This window comes from Engraulis encrasicolus, chromosome 12 (assembly GCF_034702125.1).
Source record: "Engraulis encrasicolus isolate BLACKSEA-1 chromosome 12, IST_EnEncr_1.0, whole genome shotgun sequence".
Taxonomy (NCBI): domain Eukaryota; kingdom Metazoa; phylum Chordata; class Actinopteri; order Clupeiformes; family Engraulidae; genus Engraulis; species Engraulis encrasicolus.
Window position 1 is genome coordinate 47,409,341 of NC_085868.1, and position 23,913 is coordinate 47,433,253.

The following is a 23,913-nucleotide window of genomic DNA, read 5'->3' on the forward strand; positions in this document are numbered from 1 at the left end:
CAATGTTAAGTGCTAGCTTGGAGGTAAAATTTGCACTGCCATACCCAGAGAATGGTTGATAGTATAAGAGAACGGTAAAACCCTATTATTTAACTCAAGGGGAGCTGTAAAACAAGCTTATTTCCAAAAATGGGACAGTATCACTTTAACGTGAATTGAGACGCCACTACCCCTACACGTGCACGGGCAAAATGGAGGGGAAGGGGAAAGGTGTAGGGCTAAGGGGTGTAATGGGATTTAGCCTTAGTCTGTCACTAAGGCTCTTGTTAATGCCATAGCCATGCTGTTAGGATGTAGTTAAGCATTTTCAGTAAATACTGAATGGGATTGCCTGTGTGATCTCCACCCCAATGAAAAAGCTTCTGAAAGGGAACGTGAATAAGTGATAATCATGCCTATTGCTGACTGCGATTATACAGTGTATCACAGAGCAGATAATGGAACTAATGCTAATGGCAAAATGTATGCAAGAGAAAGGAAGAGACACACACAAATACAAACACAGACAGACACACACACACACACATGCCCAATCACACACACACACACACACACACACACACACACACACACACACACACACACACACACACACACACACACACACACACACACACACACACACACACACACACACACACAATGCATGCTCAATAAATATGCATTCGTGTCTGAAAGATCTGAATGTAGCATCATTGTGCAGTGACCTGACATCCTTTTGTGTTGCAAAGAGATCTGTAAAGATGTATAGAAGGGCACAGTGGCACACACATTACTACACTGAATGTCTTATTTGTGAATCAGTGTCTAAAAGATGTGAAAGCATGTGTGTGTGCGTGTGTGTGCGTGCATGCATGTGTGTGTGATTGGTGTGTGTGTCAGTGTGTGTGTGTGTGTGTGTGTGTGTGTGTGTGTGTGTGTGTGTGTGTGTGTGTGTGTGTGTGTGTGTGTGTGTGTGTGTGTGTGTACGTCCATGTGTGTGTTTGTTTGTGTTTGTCTATGTGTGCAGTGACCTGTAATTCTTTTGTGTTTTGTGTGGCAGGGTGTTGGAATGCCAGGACTTACCCATCGTCAATGGGCAGTGTGATCCCTACGCCGCTGTCTCCCTGCTCGGCCCCTCCAGGTTAGACAGAAGAAAATTAAACCGACACTTAAGTATTTCAGTGTTTAAGTACTACTGTTTAGACTTTTTTCAAGTAGTGTTCGTTGCCGTAAAAATAATGAAAAATAATTTATAGGCAAACACGTCAATCCTAGCTAACCAATTTCAACAAAACTGGTTGCATTTTAAGGGCATTTGCCTTCATTAGAGCAGACAGGTGAGTAGAGAGAGAATGATGATGAAGCCAATTGGAGCCAATTTGGATTGGAGCCAATTTTGGTCCCCTAGGTAGGGGAAATTCTTTCTCTGCATTTATCCCATTTGGATTAGTGAATCACATTGAAGTACACACACTAGTCCGTAGCAGATGGGGGAGGGTTGGGAAATGACCCGGGCAGGATTCAAACCTGGGTCCCCATGGGCAATGCTACCCATATATGGTATGGGCATAATACACTCTGCTGTTCCACTGCACCACAGCAACCCCCCCCCCCCCCCCCCCCGTAACACTAGGGATTTTAAAGGACCAGTTCAGTCAATTTCAATATGCTGTTGTATTGATCACGCTACCCCTTGCCTTGTCAGTACCCGGTGATGCCACATTTTTCGGCTCAGCCCTTTCCGAGTTATGAGCAATTCTAATGGGGGCAGCGTTTGTTTACATTTCAGGCTTTCCCCCAGCGCTTTCTTATCAAGGCGGCCGCCTTGACTAAACCCCACCCCCGCCTTGGCTACGTTCCCTAAAAAAAAAAAAAATGCGTCCGAGGGCAAAAAAAAAAAAAAAAAAACTTGTAAAAAAAAAAAAAGTTGTAATGCATGTTCAAGCGCAGGCACTAGGACAACATCGGTTGGACTAAATTGTGACACCTAGTGGTCGGATTTATTACTACGCCATGTGTGTCCATCCTCGAGGCCATATTTTGAAACAATTTTAATTTTCTTGGGTTGCAGTTACGTCAGAATGCCCCTTCACTGGAGCGCGCGAATTTGAAATGGTGGACAACCCTGGCTTGGAGCCATTGAAACCCATTCAAAAGTACATTTGTTCGATGTTCGACAGAATATTTTTTAATTAGACCTTAAGACACACCATGGGTCTTGTTTAAAAGCTGAGAACCTCAGCTTTCCATACCTGAAAACGGTATTTTCCTAGCATCCACCAATCCGAAGGTAGCCTACTTTAAGTGCAGAATTACTTTTCTAAAGATAGCGTTTTGTTTCCTTGGAAACGGACGCGGTTTATGTGGTTTATGTGTTACGCATACGCTATTTGACTCGGGTTTGCATTATTATGGATGAATTTCTAATCTTGACATTCTAATGGACAATCTGTGCGAGTTTCAAAATGCGTTTTTATGTAACATGGGAGTGTTAAGAGTACGCCCGTCTGGGATTTGTTAGCTAGTTCGCTAGTTAGCTAGCAAGTAAGTAATAGCAGAAATAAACTCTCTCTGGTAATAGATATTAGAATCGATCTGTCTCAATGGCCCAAGCATAAACAAAGAAACACCAGGATTTGGATGTAATGCTATAATATCAGCAATTTGCCAAAGCAAAACATTCTGAGAACATTCACAGAACCAGTTCATTATATCCACAGCCTTGAGTGTCGGCAAATCTTTCCACTTTTGACATGATGTAGTGTAGAGACCTAGCACTTGCTAGCTAACTAGCGGGCTAGCTAGTTTAACAAATCCCAGACGGGATGTAAACACATTTACTCCCATATCACATAAAAACACATTATGAAATTCGCATAGATTGTCCATTAACATGTCAAGATTAGAAATTCATCCATAATAGTGCAAAACCGAGTCAAATAGCGTAAGTAACACATAAACCGCGTCCGTTTCCAAGGAAACAAAACGCTATCTTTAGAAAAGTAATTCCGCACTTAAAGTGGGCTACCTTCGGATTGGTAGATGCTAGGAAAATACCGCTTTCAGTTATGGAAAGCTGAGGTTCTCAGCTTTTAAACAAGTCCAATAGTGTGTCTTTAGGTATAATTAAAAATATTCTGTGTCAGATCGAAAAAATGAAGTTTTGAATGGGTTTCAATGGCTCCAAGCCCAGGGGGCAGCACTATGACGTCAGCAGCAACCCAAGCATAAATGGGCCACCAGTAGGGCAGTTTAATTACAACAGGGCACTGGAACTCTTTTTTGAAAAACCGAGAAGGATGGCCTGCAAGGACAAGACTTGCAAAATGTGCCATAGGTAGTCATAGGTAGCCAGTCAATTTTGCACTCCATTTGGTTTCTCTTTTTCGTTAATGTAAACAACCTGCACTGCACTTTTTGTTACATTTTTCTTTTCAGCTTCTGTAAATAGTTTTGATATGGCAGGTCAATAAATACATATTTTCCAGTTCTACCCCCAACCCCCGAAACAGTATTCGTGCCGTGCGTGACATCAAACCCCGCCAACACCTCCCCCCGCGTGACATCGCGAGTGCTGGCGCCCCCCCCCCCCCCCGCCACGCCGCCCCCCAGGGACAGACTCGAAGCCTCACCACCTTGACTAACCAATTTTCTGGGGGAAACACTGCATTTTTAAAAAAAGAAATATAGGCCAAGTCCAAATATTTTCCCAAAAGGTACTGCTGTTTGCTAGTTGTCAGCTGATGTTTTATAACCTTTTGGATGTTTTTGGGAATAAATAAAAATGTTTTTTTGAAATGTAAACAAAGAGCTGCCCCCATTACAATGACCAGGATCTCGGAAACGGCTGGAGAAGAAGAAAAAAAATCTCAGGTACTGACAAGTCCAGGGTAGTGTGAGCATTGCAACTGCATGTTGAAATTGACTGAACTGTCCCTTTAACCTCAACGTAATCATCCGAGTGCATCATCGTGTTTCAGGGTTAAAGGAATATAAACATTGCTGGCCTCCGTGGGATCCACTAAGCTAGCATGATTATCATCGACTTTCAAATCTCTGTTCGTGACTTAGGTCTGACCATTTGCATAACGAATAACGTTTCCCAAATGGCATGGTTGGCCCTTCTCCCTCGGTTTTGCTACTGGTTGAGGCCAGAAAAGGCTGTGTCGAAATTTAAACCAAACATTTTCTTAGTCTCAATAGAACGTCTCTGCTAAAACCACGTCACTGCCTTGAGCACACCTCTACACAGGGCCGTTGGAGCTGCTCAAAGTTTATTGGTTCCTGACAAAGTGGGTGGAGTGGGTCGCGATTTTTCCGGAGCTCAGGAGCTCCGTCACTAGGAGGGTGTAGCCTGGCTATTACTAAGCGAGGTTCTCTCCATGCATACGTGAGAAACAACTCTGCTTCCCCCCTATGGGATGTCAACTGCTGGGAATGACTACATGATGTTTCTGGCAGACTGGCTTCAGAGAGTTAAAACCTTACCATAGGTTAGATAGCACTAATTTTTAGAGATGCACCGGATCCTGATTTTTAGGATCCTGCTGGATACCGGATCCACTGCTTAAGATCCTGCCGGATCCGGAACCGGATACCGGATCCTACGAAAGGGTTGAAACACATAGCCTACTCACACATGTGGGCCCTTTTTATCACGTTGGCTCAAACTATTTTGACTGAAAAGAAAAGAAGACCGGATCCGGATCCTGTGAAAAACCCTATTATCCTGCCGGATCCGGAACCGGATCTTGGATCCGGTGCATCTCTACTAATTTTAGAACCATTGATCACCAGACAGTCACAGGGTAATTAAAGTAAAAACCTGCCTGTGGAAATGCACTCAGGCTCAGGAATACATGAAAGGTTTTGACTTTCTGAAATGAAAATCACTTCCAAAATCTCCACCTCTTCCTCCAGGCAGACTCAAAAGTCAATGGTGCATGAGAAGTGCAATGGATCATCAGAGAACTACAAAAGACCTGTGTGTGTGCTAAGGGTTGGACTTATCTATGCAACCATCATGTAGTTACAGTGCATATTGTTTTGGTTTCAAACAGTTCTATAAGAGATCAGGGGATGGTGGTATGTGTATTGGCACAGATACACGTGGTTAAAGTGATACTGTCCCATTTTTGGAAATAAGCTTATTTTACACCTCTCCTTGCGTTAAAGGATTGAGTTTTACCCTTCTTCTGTACTTTCAATCGTTCTCCAAGTATGGCAGTGCGAATTTTACCTCCATGCTAGCAGTTAACATTGAGTCCTATGAGACCAGCTGGCGGCTAACTGGTCTCATAGGACTCAATGTTAACTGCTAGCTTGGAGGTAAAATTTGCACTGCTGTAATCAGAGAGCGGTTGAAAGTACAGGAGAAAGGTACAACTCAATTATTTAACTCAAGGGCAGGTGAAATATGAGCTTATTTCCAAAAATGGGACAGTATCACTTTAACTTTTCAATCAGCTGTTCATCTCACCATTCATGATGCCACGTTATAGTTCATTAATGACCCACATTACTCTTCGTTTTTAAAGGTCAGAGGCCAAGAAGACTAAAGTGAAGAGAAAAACCAACAGCCCACAGTTTGATGAAGTATTTTATTTTGAGGTGAGTGCTGTCTTTGTCATGTTACACATAATGTAGGAAAAGTAGTATCCAGGTTGGGGCACCATGTGGCATGTGGGCATTCATGAGTTATTATTCACGATAACAGTACTCTTATGTGTCATAAATAGTAATAGTGCACTGAGGAGTGAGATGCATTAATCCTCATCGTGCATAGCGTTAAGCTAAGTTCTTTCACTTCACTGCCAATTGTTGCAGCACAAGAAAGCATGTTATGAATGGAATCTTGAATCTTGAGTTGAGACCTACTCCACTGACACCATCAGCATTCCTTTTATGTGCTATATACCCCTTCGTCTTGTACAGCAATAACATACACGTAGATCTGGGGTTTGTGATACAATTTCATCACAGTTTATATGACTGGGGATAAGATGTGTTGTCTGCCATCCATGAGATATGCTGTAATATCATTCATACGTACACATGCGCCGTCATTCAGCCTACATTTGGGCAGCTCGCTTGATGAAATGTTTTCAGAATCGTTGCCATGTTTTCTGAACTTTTACAGTAAAAGGATGAAAGACTAGTTATTTGCCTTGGCCACCCTAAACAAGGTATATCTACACAGTACGTTGTCGTTGAGCGGAGGGGGCTGTGTCTGTGAAATGCAAATGAAAGGGAATTCCGCTTCCAACCTAGCGTGGGAAATCCCATGCTGCCGTGCACATTCCCATCTGAAAGACAGCATGGAAACCCAAGTTTTTTGGAACCCAAACACAGAATGGAGATTGACACCAAAGACATCTTATTAGCTTTTATTAGTTTGTTATGTTTACAGATTCATCATGTTGACACCAGATGCGAAACCAGCATTCCATGAAGCTTTAGATCAGTAGTTCTCAACCTTTTTTTGAACGAAGACCCCCTTGGCCTCATCACAAGCCTCCCAACGCCCCCTTGACCTCATCATAAGCCTGACAACACACCCCTTAATAAAAAAATGAAATGGACTAATACCCCCCAATAGCAACTAAGCCCCGCCCCCTCTCAGCTGTGTCCTTCTCAACGCCCCCCTAGAGCTCCCCAACGTCCCTTGGGGGGCTGTACCGCCCCCGTTGAGACACACTACTTTAGATAGATAGTATTTCAAATAGCTCAGATCGACCTCCCCGGCGATCAAATTAATTGACGGTTCCCAGACTATATCTGAGTTGTGAGATATGGAGTTATCCTAGTGCAGGAGTGTCAAACTCAAATTGACCGCGGGCCAAAATCAAAATCTGGAACGATGTCGCAGGCCAAGCTCAATATTTGTTTTTGTTTTGTTTTGTTTTGTTTTTTTAAACGGACTAAAATTGTGCATACACACACACTTAATATTCATTTAAATTTCACAAACAGATTCCCATCATAGTTTAAATGTGCCTGCACATATTCTCTTACATAGGAGTGTGAGCTATTTTAATGCCATGGGCCCACTCATATTTCTGTGACGCCAAATTTCATGTTCAAGTCTTATTATGATATAAATGAATGGTGTATGTTGGCCAAGTGTAATACACATTTGAAATGATTATACGAGCCAAATAAAATGACTCCACGGACCAGATTTGTCCTGTGGGGCCTGAGTTTGACATCCCTCCCTGTCGTCGTTTGCTGTGTTGAGCACTGCCTCTTGTCGTCCCCTCACCAGGGCTTGACATTAACTTTTTCGCTTGATGGCCATTGTGGCTAGTGGTTTTCCCAAGTCACTAGCCATTCAGCTATTCTACTAGCCACAAATTTGATATTGTTTCTTTTTTATTTATCATGACAAGAAGATGAGTGCACAGCTTTCTACATGGAAATAAATCATACAAATAGAAAATGAGTAATTGAGCTTTTTCTCAAGCTTCTACAAACAACTGATACACAATTGATGTACAGCGGGCAAAGTGCAGTATATTGCAGGCTGATATGTCATACCATAGAATAAGCTACCTGCCAAATTGGCTAGTGACACTGAAATTGTTACTAGCCACAGCCAAGTTTTATCAGCATTTGGCCGGTATCGGGTGCCAGTGTCAAGCCCTGTCCCTCACCAACACCTGAGGTGGCAACCCTCATCACGTCACTTTAGTTCTCTGTCAGAGACAATTCTGCTCCCCATCTGTTGACCAGTCGAAGACTTAAAACTACTCAGTGTTGCTTTACACTAATACACCAGAAAAGAATAATCATGGCATACTGTGTCTGGCACATCTGCCCAACGCCTCATGGCGTCCACTTATTGCCACCATCTGAGGCTCATACTCCAAGCAGACAGCCCTGAGGGCACTTGGCGACATACCCTTTTCAGGCGAGGATGCGGTGTACAGTCATTTCATCTTACCTGTGGTAAGTTTGAAAAACTTTGTAAGAAAATAGTATGTTACACCTTTAAATACATGTTATTTATTGAAAAACATATTTTCTATACTTCATTCTATACATGTTAAAAAAAATTCTGCAACTTTTTGCTAGTGGAATTTTGCATGCTATTTCACTGTTTTGGGATTGAGGTTGGGACATGTATAGTAATACAATAGCCTATTTCATCCGATAATGGTACCTTTTCAAAGCAGTCAATGCTCGCGTTTTTTTATTTGTTTTAAATGAGTAAATAAATTCAGTTAATCTTACTTTGTTTTATAGAACGTATTCTTTGCTTCATTGTATGCAGGAGATGCAACTCATTCGTGGTTGGATGATGCAGTGATGCCTTGACTGTGGGATGGAGGATTCACCGTATGACACCGTGATCCGCATTTCAGTCTCTGATCCAGCCATGCTGTACTTCACCCCTATCGTTTTGTCCTGTTAATTAATAATCAACTGTAACTGTAACCCCCCCCCCCATACTCAGTAACGCATGCAGTGTTAATTAAACACTTAAAAAGTCATTTTAACACCTTCAAGGTTCTATTTGGTCCCAGAGTGCTTTAAAAGTGTTGAATCAACTCTGCATGAATTACTGTGTAATTGTAATTCATCAAGAATACATGAATAAAAGTTGCAAAAATGGCAACCATTGTGATTTCAAGTGATTTCCCCAATAATTATGATTAAAGAGATACAGTGATCACTGGCTTATGGTTATTTGTAAATGACACCACTCCCTCCACATTGCTTCTAAAACAAATTACCTCTTTATTCCTGTCATCTCCTCCTAATTGCCTGTCAGATTTGTTGCGCGCTGTCTTCCTGCTGTCCCGTCCCCGTTCCGTTACCTTACATTATTTATTCTGGTCTGCAATTCATTTTCCGCATCAACATGGATGTCAAAGAGGTTTTTTTTTCATTCGCTTCTCCTTCGCACCACTCAAATCTCAGGGGACACAGCTTTCACTGTGTGATATATTGCAGCCCAGGCCTCATCTTTTAAAAACACCTTCACTGCGGAGAACATGCGACAGAAAAGAAACGAGTCTTGTCTTTTTCCTGCTGGGAGAATTGGAATCTCTTCAATTCCTCCTCCTGCAAACAATTTGTCTGTGATAATGCAGTCTTTCTTTTCAACTTGGTGTTTTCACTTCACCAACCAATCGAATGGCTTCTTAACATAGAGAGATGCATGTTGCAGAACAGTCTAGAATGGTTGAGGTCGATAAACATGTGAAGTGAACAGAAAAATAATAATTGTTGCGCTATAATAAATTCTGAATTTTTATGAATAAAATAACACAAAGGTCAGTGACATATTGTTCTGAAAGTTTGACAGCATGTCGGTATTGTGACCGCCTTGAGGTGATTATTTTATGTGAAAATTGGTCCATTGGTTGCTTCACACAAAAAAAGGCATTCCTTGTACATCACAAATGTATGACATACGTCTTTTGCTCCTACACTACAGGTGACCAGACCCCTGAGCTACTCCACGAAAAGGCAGTTCGACGTGGAAGAGGAAGATGTGGACAAGCTGGCACTGCGGTGAGCTGAGCCATAAAATCCGTTGTTGAATCCATGCATAGAGTGCAACACTACTGTGCAGGCAGGGCCAGACTTAATTGTCGAATTCAAAAGTGCTTGCAAAGCTGTTGGAACTGGTATGCTACAGTACACTGTGTACTACTGTGCACATGCGTTACTCTGAGGTGCTGTTTCCATGTAGCAGGATATTTTTTTAGCAGGGTATTTTTTTCTCCTGGTTAGGTGTAAACGCAACATGTGGATAAAAATAAATCCTCCATTGTAACAAATGCGTTTCAGCCCCCTAAACAGGATATTTTTTTCTCCTGCTTTTTTTCCTGGATTTTTAAATATCTGCTACGTGGAAACGGAAGGCCAAAACCTATGCAAAACCAATGCAACCAGGAGAAAAAAATATCCACATATAAAAATATCCAGCTATGTGGAAACAGCACCTGAGTAAGCACATAACGCAGGTGATGATCATTACAGTCTCAGTTTGGGGTTGGTCTTGCTGAGGCTGGTGCAGTGTCTCAAATGGCGCACTAGTGCACTTCAGGCACTATGTTTTAGTGCGTAACCAATATGATATACACACTGAAGCATAGTGCCTGGAGTGCACAAGTGCGCCATCTGAGACACAGCATGGGATTGACACCTCTGTCGGAGGGTTTGAAACACCTATTGTAAATGAACAACATTGTTGTACTCTCACAGAATTTCCGGTCTGCTAGTTCCTACTCGTGATGTCTGAGTGTGCAATAGCTGACTGTTCAGTGGTGTTGGTATCTCCATGTCTGTATTGTATGCTATATGTCTTCATGTTGGCCATGTCAAGTTGTAATGGTGGTGAAAACGAATTTCCCCTTTGGGACAATAAAGGCTATCTATCGATCTATCTTCCAGTTAGGCACCCGGTTCTTGTTGACATAGCACTTGCAACCGGAAATTGAAAAATAGTAATGGCGCTCCCTGTGTAACCGTGGGTAATCAGTTGGATTTTTGTTACAGGGTGGACTTGTGGACTGCCAGCAACTTGAAGTTCGGAGATGAGTTCCTCGGTGGGGTACAGGTACCACTGAAGGTTCTTGGCAACGATGGAGTCCATGATGCATGGTGAGCCCTACACACCATACTGTGTGTGTGTGTGTGTGTGTGTGTGTGTGTGTGTGTCTGTCTGTCTGTCTGTCTGTCTGTCTGTCTGTCTGTCTGTCTGTCTGTCAAACATGCATCCACAAAAAACAAGAATCAAGAAATGAATGCGACAAATTGTGACAAATACTGCCATGAGTGGAATGACAGAATCTCAAATAACATGTCTTACCTACTTATATCACTTATTTTTGAACCAACGAATAGGCATGCTATTTTAAAAAAGACTTATCAATGGCTTAGCTAGCTGGAGAATACTGCCTCTGCCAGTCTGTTAGTTTGTGTTTGTTAGTTCTTTTTGTGTTAGTTTTGTGTTGGTTGTCTAACTGACTATTGTTCCCATTTAGGTACTTCCTGCAACCAAGGGACAATGGCAATAAGTCGCTGAAGGCAGACGAGCTGGGTTCGCTCAGGCTCAACATTGTTTACACAGAGGACCACGTCCTGCCCTCGGACCACTACGGACCACTGCGGGACCTGCTGCTGCAGTCAGCAGACGTCAAGGTACTGTATAGTAGCTGTATGGGTTTTTTAACATATATATATATTCTTGGGGGGCTTTTTGCCTTTTTTTAACTTTTTAAAAAAACTTTTTTTTTTTGGGGGGGGGGGGACTTTGTTGGTGTTTTATATGACAGGGCAGTGAAGCAGAGGCAGGAAGCGACTTGAGAGAGAGAGACGGGGAAGGGCTGTCAAAGGACCCGGGCCAGGAATCGAACCCGGGTCGGCCAAGTAGTATGTGAGTGCCCTACCATTAAGCCACGGTAGGGCCTTTGCCTTTTACTTTTTGACAGGACAGTGGAGGAGAGACAGGAAACGAGTGGTGGGTAGAGAGATTGGGAAGCATCGGGAAATGACCTGGGCCAGAATTGAACCTGGGTCGCCGGCGCAGTAACCCAGTGCCCTACCCTTAGGCCACGGCAGGGCCATAATAGCAGTATGTTTAGTAGCCTCTTACTGCAGATGGCTTCGCCGGCGGGCCTATTATTCACTACTTGCTGAAAATATTCAACTACATCATAACAACATTGCTATGACATTACTGAGAGCCTTAAGTAAGAGAGTAAGACATAGCCATTACAAATTGGGTGACAGTCAGGTAATAACATAGGCTCTGCGTAAAGGGGTTAAGACACTCTGTAGGTATATCTGGAACCTTCTTTTGGGGTGCCCATATTTGTGCCCATGCCTATTTTTGTTTAAATCCACATGAAATTGTTTCTGTTACAGCTAGTAAAATGATTTTACAACTGAAATGTTTCTCTATCCCTATGGTTTAACATATGTTGAAATGAAGTTGCTGCTCAACATGAGATGAACCGATGTAATGATTTTCTAAAAGGGTGCCCAAACTTTCTCATACCACCGTATAGACTGTATATCAGAGGTGTTTGAAAGTAGAATGAATCCCTTAGGGCTGAGCGATATGGAAAAAAACTATATCACGATATGGATTACTTTATATCATGATAACGATCACGATATAGCACAATTACATACGTTTTCAGTTATTCTCTTTGTTTGCTCTTTATTTTTTCATGTCGCAAAACAACCTTTCTTTAAAATGGATCTTTTTATTCTTATTTTTACAGTTACATTAACTTATAGTGTGTATTGTGACAACATGAAATGTAATTAAATGATATTCAATTGTATAAAATTTATAAAATTACTATCACGATATAAACGATATAGGAGAAAGGTCACGATATACACTTTTATATCACGATAACGATATATATCGACATCGTCATATTGCCCAGCCCTAGAATCCCTCATAAGGTACTGTGGAATGAATTCCTCATAAGGTACTGTGGAATGAATCCCTCATAAGGTACTGTGGAATGACTGATGTGTGTAATATCATGTACTGGTGTTGTAGTTTCATCATGAAATTACTTCTTTATATATATATACTTCCAGTATATATTTTAGGGGCTTTTTATGCCTTTATTGACAGGATAGTATGAGATGCTGACAGGAAATGAGTGGGAGAGAGAGATGGGGGAGGATTGAGAAATGACCCCGTCCGGACTCGAACCAGGGTCCCCATGAAAGCCCAAATGTGGAGGGCTTAGCGCATGGCGCCACAGCGCCCCCATGAAATTACTTCTACTTCTACTGAGGAAGCTGACTCTGATTCTGACTCTGATATGTATTTGAGTCAGAGCATGATTCTGCTGTGAGTTTGATTCTGGTTATGCTGTGTGTTTTATGTGTGTGTGTGTGTGTGTGTGTGTGTGTGTGTGTGTGTGTGTGTGTGTGTGTGTGTGTGTGTGTGTGCGTGTGTGTGTACTTGCAGCCTGTCTCGTCGTCTGCGGCCCACATCCTGGGGGAGGTTTGCAGAGAGAAGCAGGAGGCCGCCGTGCCCCTGGTGCGCCTCTTTCTGCACTGTGGTAAAATTGTGCCCTTCGTCTGCGCCATCGCCCATGCGGAAGTCAACCGCACCCAGTGAGTCTCTCGTACCGACATACATTACCCACACCCATCACGTTCTGCAAAAACCATATGAGTTTTACATATGAGTCTATTTTTGGTGTTTTCCTTTTCATCTGTTTTTTTTTTTTTTTTTTTTTTTTAAGAACTATCTAGGTCAGTGTTCATGTTGGTGTTCATTTCAGATTAATACACATAAGGTTTGTGTATTATGGTATCGAATGTTTGAAGTACATGATCATATCAATATACTGTATCTTGCATTGATTTCTAACATAAATTGACCTATTAGAGAACACTTGTATATGTGCATGAGAAAGTAAAAAAAAGATAGAAGATGTGATGCCAACTTTGACAGCACAATGTCAGGTTGAGACAATGCATGCAACAGTGATTCTCAAAATGTGGCCCGAAAAGATATTACAAGTGGGCATTGAAATCATTTTCTAAAAATGTAAGATAATATTTGTGTGTGTTGCTGTTGTCTATGTATTTGAGTTGTATTGGTAATTGGGTCAGAGGTGGGGCCTGGACATTGGAGAATATTTCCAAGTGGGAAAAGGTTGGGAGCCCCTGACATGCAGCATAATGGGGCACCTAAGACGCCCTCTACTTCCTGGTTCATGGGGCAGAGGGGGTCAAAAATGATTACTGGGCTTGAAAATTTGTGATTTTTGGATTTGTGGTGCATAGGTGGAGGTCCAAGGTTTGTATTGGTGTCCAAAAAAACACTAATTTTCAAGCACAGTAATTATTTTTTGACTCCCCCTGCCCCATGAACCAGGAAGTAGAGGGCATGACTTAGGTGCCCCATGATGATGGAGTTGTCCTGTCACCCCAATAGGGATCCCAACACAATCTTCAGAGGAAACTCACTCACATCGAAATGCATTGATGAGACCATGAAGCTGGCTGGCATGCATTATCTTCAGGTCACCTTGAAGCCAATCATCGATGAGGTGATTTCATTCTATAGTAGTATACAGTTATTATAGTATAGTTATTAATATTGTTGGTGAGTTCATTATTTCATTGTATGTTTTTGTTTTGTGATCTGTTTGTTTGTATATGATTTTGGACAGATCTGTACAGACCACAAGCCATGTGAAATCGATCCTGTCAAATTGAAGGAATCAGAGAACTTGGCGACAAACACTGTGAGTGTGCATGCATTTGTTGAAGTTATTGAGCAAGTTGTTTGAGATACTCAAGTTTGTAGGTTTGGCTGAATTGTTTGAGATGATAGTTTGCACTCAGAATTGACGAAATGAATGAATGAATGAAGGAAAGATGATATGAAGGAAGGAAGGACGAATTGAACAAAGAAGACTTTCTGTTAGAACATTGTCTACTCACTTCGTAGAACTTGGTTGCACAATTTGATTCTTAATGTAATGTCTTTTGCCAGCCCTGCCCCATCTCTCTCTCCCAATTTCTTCCTGTCACACTGTCCTATAAACAATAAAGAAAGAATAAATTAAAAAGAAGTAAAACTCTAGTCTAGGCCATTACAATGGTGCTGCAGGTGTCTTGAGATTTCAGCTTTTCACCTTCAACTTCAGAATTAATTTTGCTTGTCATTTACAGTCAATGCTTCTGATGTAGGACTACCCGCTGACATCCACCTTCAGATGATTGACTAGCAATGTGATTCCCATATAAAGCTGAAATTTGCGACATTTTGCAGTTACATTTCTTTCCTGTCTTACTTACGTGACCCCTGAACCGAATTATTTTGACACCCGTGGGTTTAGTCCCAGAGTGCTCTCTACGTGTTGAATTGACACTGTATTTTTTTTTACTGTGTGTGCGTGCCCAATAATGATTTCTAATATTCCAACTTCTTCTTCTCTTTCCACCGCAGGAGAACCTGCGCCAGTATGTGGATCGCATCTTCAACGTCATCACCACGTCTGGAGTGCGCTGCCCGACCGTCATGAGTGACATCTTCTTCTCACTGCGGGAATCTGCAGCCACACGTTTTCAAGGTAACGCACTAGCTCCAACAATATAGCATGAATAAATATATTTCTGTCAGATCCACTCTAGTCAAAAATGAGACAGGAAACAGAGATATATTTCAGAAGCTTTATTTCTCAATGCATACATTTGTGTTTGGCGGTATGGCTCTGTTCGGAGGAAGTTCCCCGGCTTCTCCATGATGTCCATGGAAGCCAATACAGGGAACAGCAGCATCCTCACGGTGCATACACACTAATGGCGCGGACGTCCACAGTACGTCCACTTCACGTTATCAGTCCGAAACGGTTAGAATGCATGAAAACAAATCATGCCTTGCACACAGGAACGCGGTGTAAGCGCGGCGCATGTCCGTCCCGACCGGACATGTCCGCGTTGCTCCTTGAAAATAGAACTCGAGTCTATTTTCCTGCGTGGACATCCGCGTTCAATGCACGGCTCCTATTGAAAATGAATGGCTGCTGCCCGCGGATAGAACATTGGCGTTAACTGTGCAGTGTGAAAGGCAGCATGCGAACCTCTCGGACTCGCACTGTTCACGGAGACGTTAAGGAAACGTGCCGTCCCTGTGTGCATGCACCGTCAGGTGGAGTGCCTTCCATTTAGCTGGAAAGGCGACCTTGGCGGAGGTCTGCGCTCTCTGAGTGCTTCTAGTTTTCAATGCATTTTCCCATTGGCAACTACCGAAGTTGCTAACAAGCTAACAAGTTATCTTTTGAGAAATGCACCCCTGATTAGTGGAGAGATGTACTGTACGGGTTGGGTCAGCGTCAGCCAATAGGCAAAAGGGCGCGTTGACTACGTGGTCTGCCAGAACTATCGCAGGTTGCTCAATATATACACGCATGCATACATACATACTAGGGATGCACCGATACAGATTTTTTCACTTCCGATCCGATCCAGACATCTTAATTTGGATATCTGCCGATACCGATACTACTCTGATCCTATACCAAAACCACATATATACATTGGTTTCAACTTGAGGTAGGCCCAAGTAGATTTTTTGGTCAGAAAAGGAGGTCAGAAGAACAGGAAACCAATTAATAAGTAAAAAGTAACAAGTAAACAAGTAACAATCCCATCCTGAAAACTAATATGCAAGTGTTATGACTTCAAATTAACAATGTCAGTACTGGTAAAATTCCGACACTTTGGAAAAATTCCGATCCGATCCATCTCTGAATTATGTTGGTATTTGAACCCCATACCGACACACCGATACCGATATCCCATCCCTAATACATACATCAATATGTACTGTACATACACCGATACCGATATCCCATCCCTAATACATACATCAATATGTACTGTACATACACCGATACCGATATCCCATCCCTAATACATACATCAATATGTACTGTACATACACCGATACCGATATCCCATCCCTAATACATACATCAATATGTACTGTACATACACCGATACCGATATCCCATCCCTAATACATACATCAATATGTACCGATACCGATATCCCATCCCTAATACATACATCAATATGTACTGTACATACCGATATCCCATCCCTAATACATACATCAATATGTACTGTACATACCGATATCCCATCCCTAATACATACATCAATATGTACTGTACATACCGATATCCCATCCCTAATACATACATCAATATGTACTGTACATACATACATACACTACATACATAGTACGTACATACTGTACATACAGTACATACAATACATACATACATACATACATACATGAAGAGTTCAGATGCAAAACCCCCTAACTCCGTTTCTGAAGACCTGCACCTCTATATTTTTAGAGAACCCTGTTGTTGGTTTGGTTTACATTCATGTACTTGATAAAACATATAAATAGTTATATTACATAAATAAAATTAAAAAGTATGCAATTTTGATAGCTTTGTATTAAATAGAAAATAATTAAGATTATTTTCTGAAATGGCACTTAGGGGGTTTTGCATCTGAACTCTTCACATACAGTAAATGTACATGCTACATGCGTACATACTACATACAGAGTCATACATACACATACGTACATAGATACATAAATACATACATACATACATACATACATACATACATACATACTGTACATAATACATACATAGATACATACATACATACTGTACATAATACATACATAGATACATATATATACATACATACATACTGTACATAATACATACATAGATACATATATATACATACCTTAAGTAGTAGACTTACCTATAGCACACTACCATAGTACACTGTACACCACCTAATACACTACAGGACCAGTACAGTGTTTGGGATTCAGTCCTAGCCTTTGGAAGACAGGAAGTGGCAACAGAGCACACTGCCAAGAAGCAGATGATGCAACAACAGGCCATGCTGAGTAACAGGCTTGGACAGTAGCCTACAGTGCAATGCTATGGCCATCGGCGGCCAGGGAATTACAATGTTGAACGCGCTCAGTAAGCATTATCAGATTGTTTGTAGGACGGAATGACATTGCAAACGGCGGAGAAGAGATAGTGTTTCCATTCCACTACACGGTTAGACTATTGTTCACATTGTGATTGCTATTTTTAGCGCTCACTGCCTGGTCAAGCACCGCTTCCCTTCCCTTGCAGAGGTGAGCAGACCAGCTTGAGAAAATGAAAAAGGCCCTCTTATTCCTTCTGTACCACCTGTGTGCATTTTTTTTCTCATACAAATCAGCTCATCATCTATACAGCAAAAAATGCAGTGTTAATTGAACACAAAATACAACCTAGAAGATGTTAAATCAACTCTCTAAGTGTTGGATTGACATCACATTTCTTAAACTGTCGACATGGTTGAAAGGTTTCGCTAATGGGGATCAGCTGGTGTGGTGGTTTGACCGGAACAAAAATATGTGACAGACGTTTAATTTTCTGAATTTGGGTTGTCTGCTTGGGTTTCCTCGGTTGCCCTGATTGGTGTGGCACTGGTGTTGCATGTTGCAGAGGTGTCCATGGCTTATTATGACTGCACAAACAAAAACACCGATAGATACAGAAGCTGTAAAGCAGTTATTTCAGAGCGGCTATTTCAGAGCAAGAACGACACAAGCGACAAAAGCAACAGAGTATGACAAGCAGAGTATGCGAGCATTCCGACATTCCGATTGGCTGTTGCAGCAGTCGCCGAACCGCATCATAGCTCATGATCATCTCAGTTAAACTACAAACTGTAGCTTGTGTTGCTCAAATCGCCCTTGTCGCCAAAATTGCTTTTGTCTCTTTTGTCGCCAGCTCCTCTATACAAAGCCAATTACTTCTGGTGCCATTGTTGCTCTTGTCGCTTTTGGTGTGCAGATAGATAGAAATATCACAAAATCAACCAATTAAACAAAATGAAGTTTCCTGGTCTTGCTGAGGTGCTTTTACAGTGGGAAACTGACCATGACACCAATGCTTATTAAGGTTCATGGGAAGGCAATGATAGTTGTATTTACTATACAACACATTTCATGCAGCAAAGCAACTCAATATGCTTCATACACAGTGCACTAAAGAATGCCAGCATAATCATTAAAAGCATCTGTGAAAGAAAAAGATCAAATGAAAGGAAAGATAAAATACACAATATATATACCGTATGTTAACATACTATGTGTTATAAGGGTTTGTTAGCTGTTTCAAATTCTGAAATACAAAATTGGCATAAACTGGATTTCAGGGGAAATTAAAGAAGAGCTGGTTGAGAGTTTGTAAAGTGGTAGTGGACAGGCATTGTCGGTATGTATTACGCCTATATTTTGCACAATTATATAATACTTTGTCATGCAGAACGGTGTTTTGAGCAATGCAAATGGTGGGTAAAGTGAGTAAATAATACAAAACAGATGAAGGACTAGAGGCAGAACAGGTTGTTCATGAGTACATGAGGGAGGCCCATGACAGATTGTTGGCCTCAAGCCACTTAACGAAGAGTTAATACGATTTTAATTCTGATTTAACACTTCCTTATGAATGATAGTCTAATGCTACCCATCGGCGTTCTAACTGTTACAAAGTGCTTACAGGACCTTAAAGCTACACTAAGTAGTTTTCAACCTTAGATGAATGTTCACAGCCAAATAAATACACTTAGAGAGTTCCAAATACAATGGGACCAAATACTATGTACAAATACAATGTAGAAAATGTGAAACCGACTCTCTACGTGTTGAATTAACACTACATGTGACAGAGTGAGAGCCAGAGTGAGAGCCACTTTGAATTCCACCTTCAGGTATTGGTGTGATAAATGTTGTCATGGAAACACGCTTTATTTATGGTGTCTTTGTAGTATGCAGGATGTCAACTCACGTGCTGTACAGGTTTGAATTGGCACAGGTATGTGTCTATTGTTCAGAGCCACAGAGAGAGGCACAGGCGTTTTAGTTCCTCCAAAAGCTTGCTTTGTGCACTCCTGGCCCATGGAGGGCAGCATTGTGAATTCTGAAGTGCCTTTCACAACCAGCTCATGAGCCTCCCCTGATTTTTAGAGCATCATTTGGACTCTCATTAAAAGAAGAGAGAAAAAAACAAGTTTCTCCTACTAAGGCACTCCAAGTTAAAATGTACTTATTATTTTGGAGAATATTGACATAGTTTAAAACAAAGCCCAAAGTGGCAAGAGTGGTATCAAAGAGCAGAGTAGTGCCAAGGAGCAGAGTAGTGCATTTGTTAAGGGTAATTATTTTGATCCTAAAAGCTGTTCAGTGTGCATGGTGCATCAATCTTAGAGATGTACAATTCATCTTTGTCTTTGAGGTCAAGAGAGAGGGTCTGAGGCACTTTGAAGTCCATTTAAAAGTCCTTTATTGAAACATGGACATCAAGCCGACGCGATAATAAAGGACAAGAGTGCCTCGAACCCTCTCTCTTGACCTCACCTTTTGCATTTTTGCATACCGATGAGCACCTGAAGATTTTTAGGTGACTACCCCACAGAAGCAACTTATTCTCCTCTCTGCTGTACACGGTTTCATCTTTGTCTTTGTTTTGTTTGTGTGCAGTGGACCAGGACGTGAGGTACACGGCAGTCAGCAGCTTCATCTTCCTCCGCTTCTTTGCTCCAGCGATCCTCTCTCCCAACCTCTTCCAGCTGCGGCCGCACCATCCGGTATCAGCCATTACTACTTCAAATGATTTGTCATTGTATTATTATTTCTACTGTAGACTTGAAGATATTTTTCTGTTCTCTGGACATAGTTGTGTGAAACTTAAGGGTGGGGGTATTTGCACAATTACCATAAGAAGGAGAGGTTATAGTGGAAGCAGTAAACAACCTGGAGGTGATAGGCTAATGCTATCATTAATAAATATTTGTGTATGTTTTTTTTTTAATCTTTGCGTCTACAGGACCCTTGCACATCCCGCACGCTCACACTCATCTCAAAAACCATCCAGACTCTGGGAAGTCTCGCCAAGTCAAAATCTGTGAGTAATGACAACAATTAACTTAGTGCTGTTGAATATGCAGTACTAGAGACACAGTCAGCATTACTGATTTGTATTCAGTAACTCAATACCGCATGTATGGATATCATACTTGAAGTGTTTCATAAGCATGGGAAATTGATACTTCTGCAAGACGAATAGAAAAGGAAGGAAATGTTTCCATTTGTTTTCAAATGGTGGCTATTTATGGAAAAATATATAAATATATATATATTGAGATTAGTTGTAGCATGATGTTCCTACAAGCATAGCATATTTTGACCCAATTATAGCAGATCCTGGGGCTTGGTGAAAGATCTGTGCCTGTGTCCCTCCATGCTGCACCTAACAGATGCTCTATAATCTGGGTCTATAGCCTCGCAGGACTTACTATACTGCTTAAATGTGTCATTTGTGCATAGTTCCTACAATGTGTCCAAAAAGTAGTCCCATTCACCACATTGAACTACATACAGCACAGTGACAAATGCACCACATTGGACTGTGTACACACTATTGAAAAGGCTTTATAGAAGAACTCAGAGGCATTACCAGTCACATCAGCGTAATAATGAGAGTTACCGTACATCAACTTCCTCTTGAAAAATACGCAGAAGCTGTTGAAAACCTCAAAATAATCCTTCAAATGAATTTTACCGACATCAGGCTGGACATCTCCCACACACATTACACAGAAAAAAACAGTATTTGGTCCCAGAGTACCCTCGAAGTGTCGAATGAACACTGTGTTTTTTACAGTGAACTAGTTGACTCAACTTAACTCAGTCAAAGCAACAACATGATTTAATTGAGTTAAGTTGAGTCAACAAATATTGTTTTACCGTGCAATGTACTGTACACTCAAATGTACAAAGCTCACTGCATAGTGCTCTATATCATGGAACATTTCGGCTTTGGACCGTAGAGAGCCATATGCACTTTGTTTTCATGGTTCCCTTTACTCTTAATGGCAGTGTCCTTAAACAATGCAGCGATTTATTGGGGTGGCACTGGCAGCTGGTGATGGATTGTGTTTGTGTTCTTCATCGCCATCCAGGGGCACTTTGCTGATGATGAAAGTGTCAGGAGGAGATGCATAAAGAAACTGAGCCAGTTGGCTACACACACACTCTCTCTCTCTCTCTCTCTCTCTCTCTCTCTCTCTCTCTCTCTCTCTCTCTCTCTCTCTCTCTCTCTCTCTCTCTCTCTCTCTCTCTCTCTCTCACCCACACACACACACACACTTTATGCAGTAGCCGGTGTGCTTTGGGAACACCAAAACAGTTTAATAACCATCGTCCCTTGGCATCATCATACCCTTGTTGCAGTGGCGGAGCAGAGGTGGGGCATAGGGGTCAGGAACCCAGGGCCTCACCACTTGGGGGGCCCCCCTGCCAATGGCTTTCGATTGCCAAACATCTCGCAGGGGCCCCTTCTACGATATTTCGTGGGCCCAACGTCATTAACGTGCACTTTCTATGCTGAACAGCAAACTCAGTATATATCAACTATTATACCTGTGCTTAATGACCAGACGTCATTACAGTAATAGCCCATTGCGATGGCAGACTCCAATACGACATGTGTCAGAGTGGAGCCTCTGTGTCAGCCGGGGGCCTCTGACACATATCCTGTCCCCCCTGTCACAAAACCTGTGCTCCACCCCTGTCTTGTTGAGATTTTAAATGATACTCAACAACAAGCCGAGAGTAGGAATCATTTCAGAACATTGCTGGTCATCACAGTTGAGCGGACATAACTCTTCTACTTTGTATATGCTTGTACTGTGCTCCTGTGTGCTGGGATGTTTTAAGGGCACTGAAAAGAAATTAAAGGTCCGCAACACTGTAAATGCTCCCAGAAGATTTATTGGCACGACGTTTCGGACTCAATGTCCTTCATCAAAGTGCAATACAGAACAGGTGTAAAGGGTGTGGTATATATACATAGCGGGGAGGGGGGGGAGTGTCACATACAAGAGTGAAGGGTAAGCTATATACAAAGTGGGCACCAGAGGGCACCTATCCCAAAAACCTTATGTAGGCTATAATCAGCTACAAAGGGGCTGAACAATATATACACATATTTACATCCAAAGTCATCATAAATATGATAATTCATAAATGGGTCTAGAACATCCCCAATCACATGGCCTAAAAAATAGGTACCATAAAAAACACCTTGTAGATATTAAGGGAAGCCATGGCCTAGTGGTTAAGGAGATGGGCTTTGGATCAGAGGATTGCAGGTTCAAATCCCACCCTTACCACTCTCCTCCACACTCCTTAGGTGAGGTGCCCTTGAGCAAGGCACCTAAACCCACACTGCTCCAGGGCCTGTAACCAAAGCCCTGTATTTAAAATAAGTGTGAGTCGTTTTGGATAAAAAAAGCATCAGCTAAATGAAATGTAATAATAATAATAATAATAATAATAATAATAATAATAATGTGTCATGTCTTCCCTCCTCTGTTTTATCTTACAGGCCAACTTCAAAGAGTCCTACATGGCTGCATTCTATGACTACTTCAACGAGCAGAAATATGCAGATGCCGTGAAAAACGTCTGTATTTCATGATTCAATTGTTTTATTAAATTTGCTCATCTCTGTGCTGGACTTGATTTGTTTTGTAGATTTATTAACTGTACGATTACCTTATTTCAGGGGAAAAAATGCATACGATATTTCATTCTACTGACTAATTTTCCATTTTTCCTCTTAGTTTCTGGACCTGATATCCTCATCTGGACGCTGGGACCAGAGGAGTATTGAGACGCCCATCGTGCTGAAAGAAGGGTATTTTAATAATAAATAATAATAATGCATTTTATTTAAAAGCGCCTTTGAAAACACTCAAGGACACTGTACAGAGAGAAACAAAAATAAAACAAGACACATAAACAGAATTTTAAACAAAAATAAATAAATGAATAAAAAATAAATAAATATGAAATAAAATGAAATAAAATAAAATAAAACAGAGTTTAAGAATCATAAAGAATAGGCTATCTGAAACAGATGGGTTTTTAGCCTGGATTTGAACAGGGGCATAGAGTCAATATTGCAGATGTCAGGGGGGAGGGCATTCCACAGCTGAGGAGCAGAGCAGCTAAAAGCTCTATTCCCCATGGTATTAAGACGGGCAGAGGGGACAGAGAGGAGAATGGAGGAAGAGGAACAGAGGGGGCGGGAGGGAACAGTAATGTGAATAAGATTAGATAGATAAGGGGGGGCAAGATTGTGGATAGCCTTGAAGGTGTGGAGAAGTATTTTAAAATGAATTCTATATTTGATAGGGAGCCAGTAGAGATGATGCAGTGCAGGGGTAATATGGTGACAGGAAGGGGTTTTAGTAATGATGCGGGCAGCTGAGTTCTGGACCAGTTGGAGCTTGTGGAGAGATTTTTGAGGGAGACCAAAGAGG

At 41.6% G+C, this 23,913-nt stretch overlaps 1 protein-coding gene across 1 annotated transcript in view; it reads left to right on the forward strand.

Moving 5' to 3' along the window:
* Positions 1 to 23,913, forward strand: part of rasa3 (RAS p21 protein activator 3) — a 50,887-nt gene that overhangs the window by 17,522 nt on the left and 9,452 nt on the right. The window contains exons 6-18 of the mRNA XM_063212302.1: positions 1,043 to 1,123; positions 5,520 to 5,592; positions 9,425 to 9,501; positions 10,492 to 10,596; positions 10,980 to 11,136; positions 12,935 to 13,083; positions 13,913 to 14,027; positions 14,151 to 14,225; positions 14,933 to 15,056; positions 20,066 to 20,172; positions 20,412 to 20,489; positions 22,974 to 23,051; positions 23,212 to 23,285. Coding sequence (XP_063068372.1) covers positions 1,043 to 1,123; positions 5,520 to 5,592; positions 9,425 to 9,501; positions 10,492 to 10,596; positions 10,980 to 11,136; positions 12,935 to 13,083; positions 13,913 to 14,027; positions 14,151 to 14,225; positions 14,933 to 15,056; positions 20,066 to 20,172; positions 20,412 to 20,489; positions 22,974 to 23,051; positions 23,212 to 23,285 — 1,293 coding nt within the window. The remainder of the gene's footprint in view (positions 1 to 1,042; positions 1,124 to 5,519; positions 5,593 to 9,424; positions 9,502 to 10,491; positions 10,597 to 10,979; positions 11,137 to 12,934; positions 13,084 to 13,912; positions 14,028 to 14,150; positions 14,226 to 14,932; positions 15,057 to 20,065; positions 20,173 to 20,411; positions 20,490 to 22,973; positions 23,052 to 23,211; positions 23,286 to 23,913) is intronic.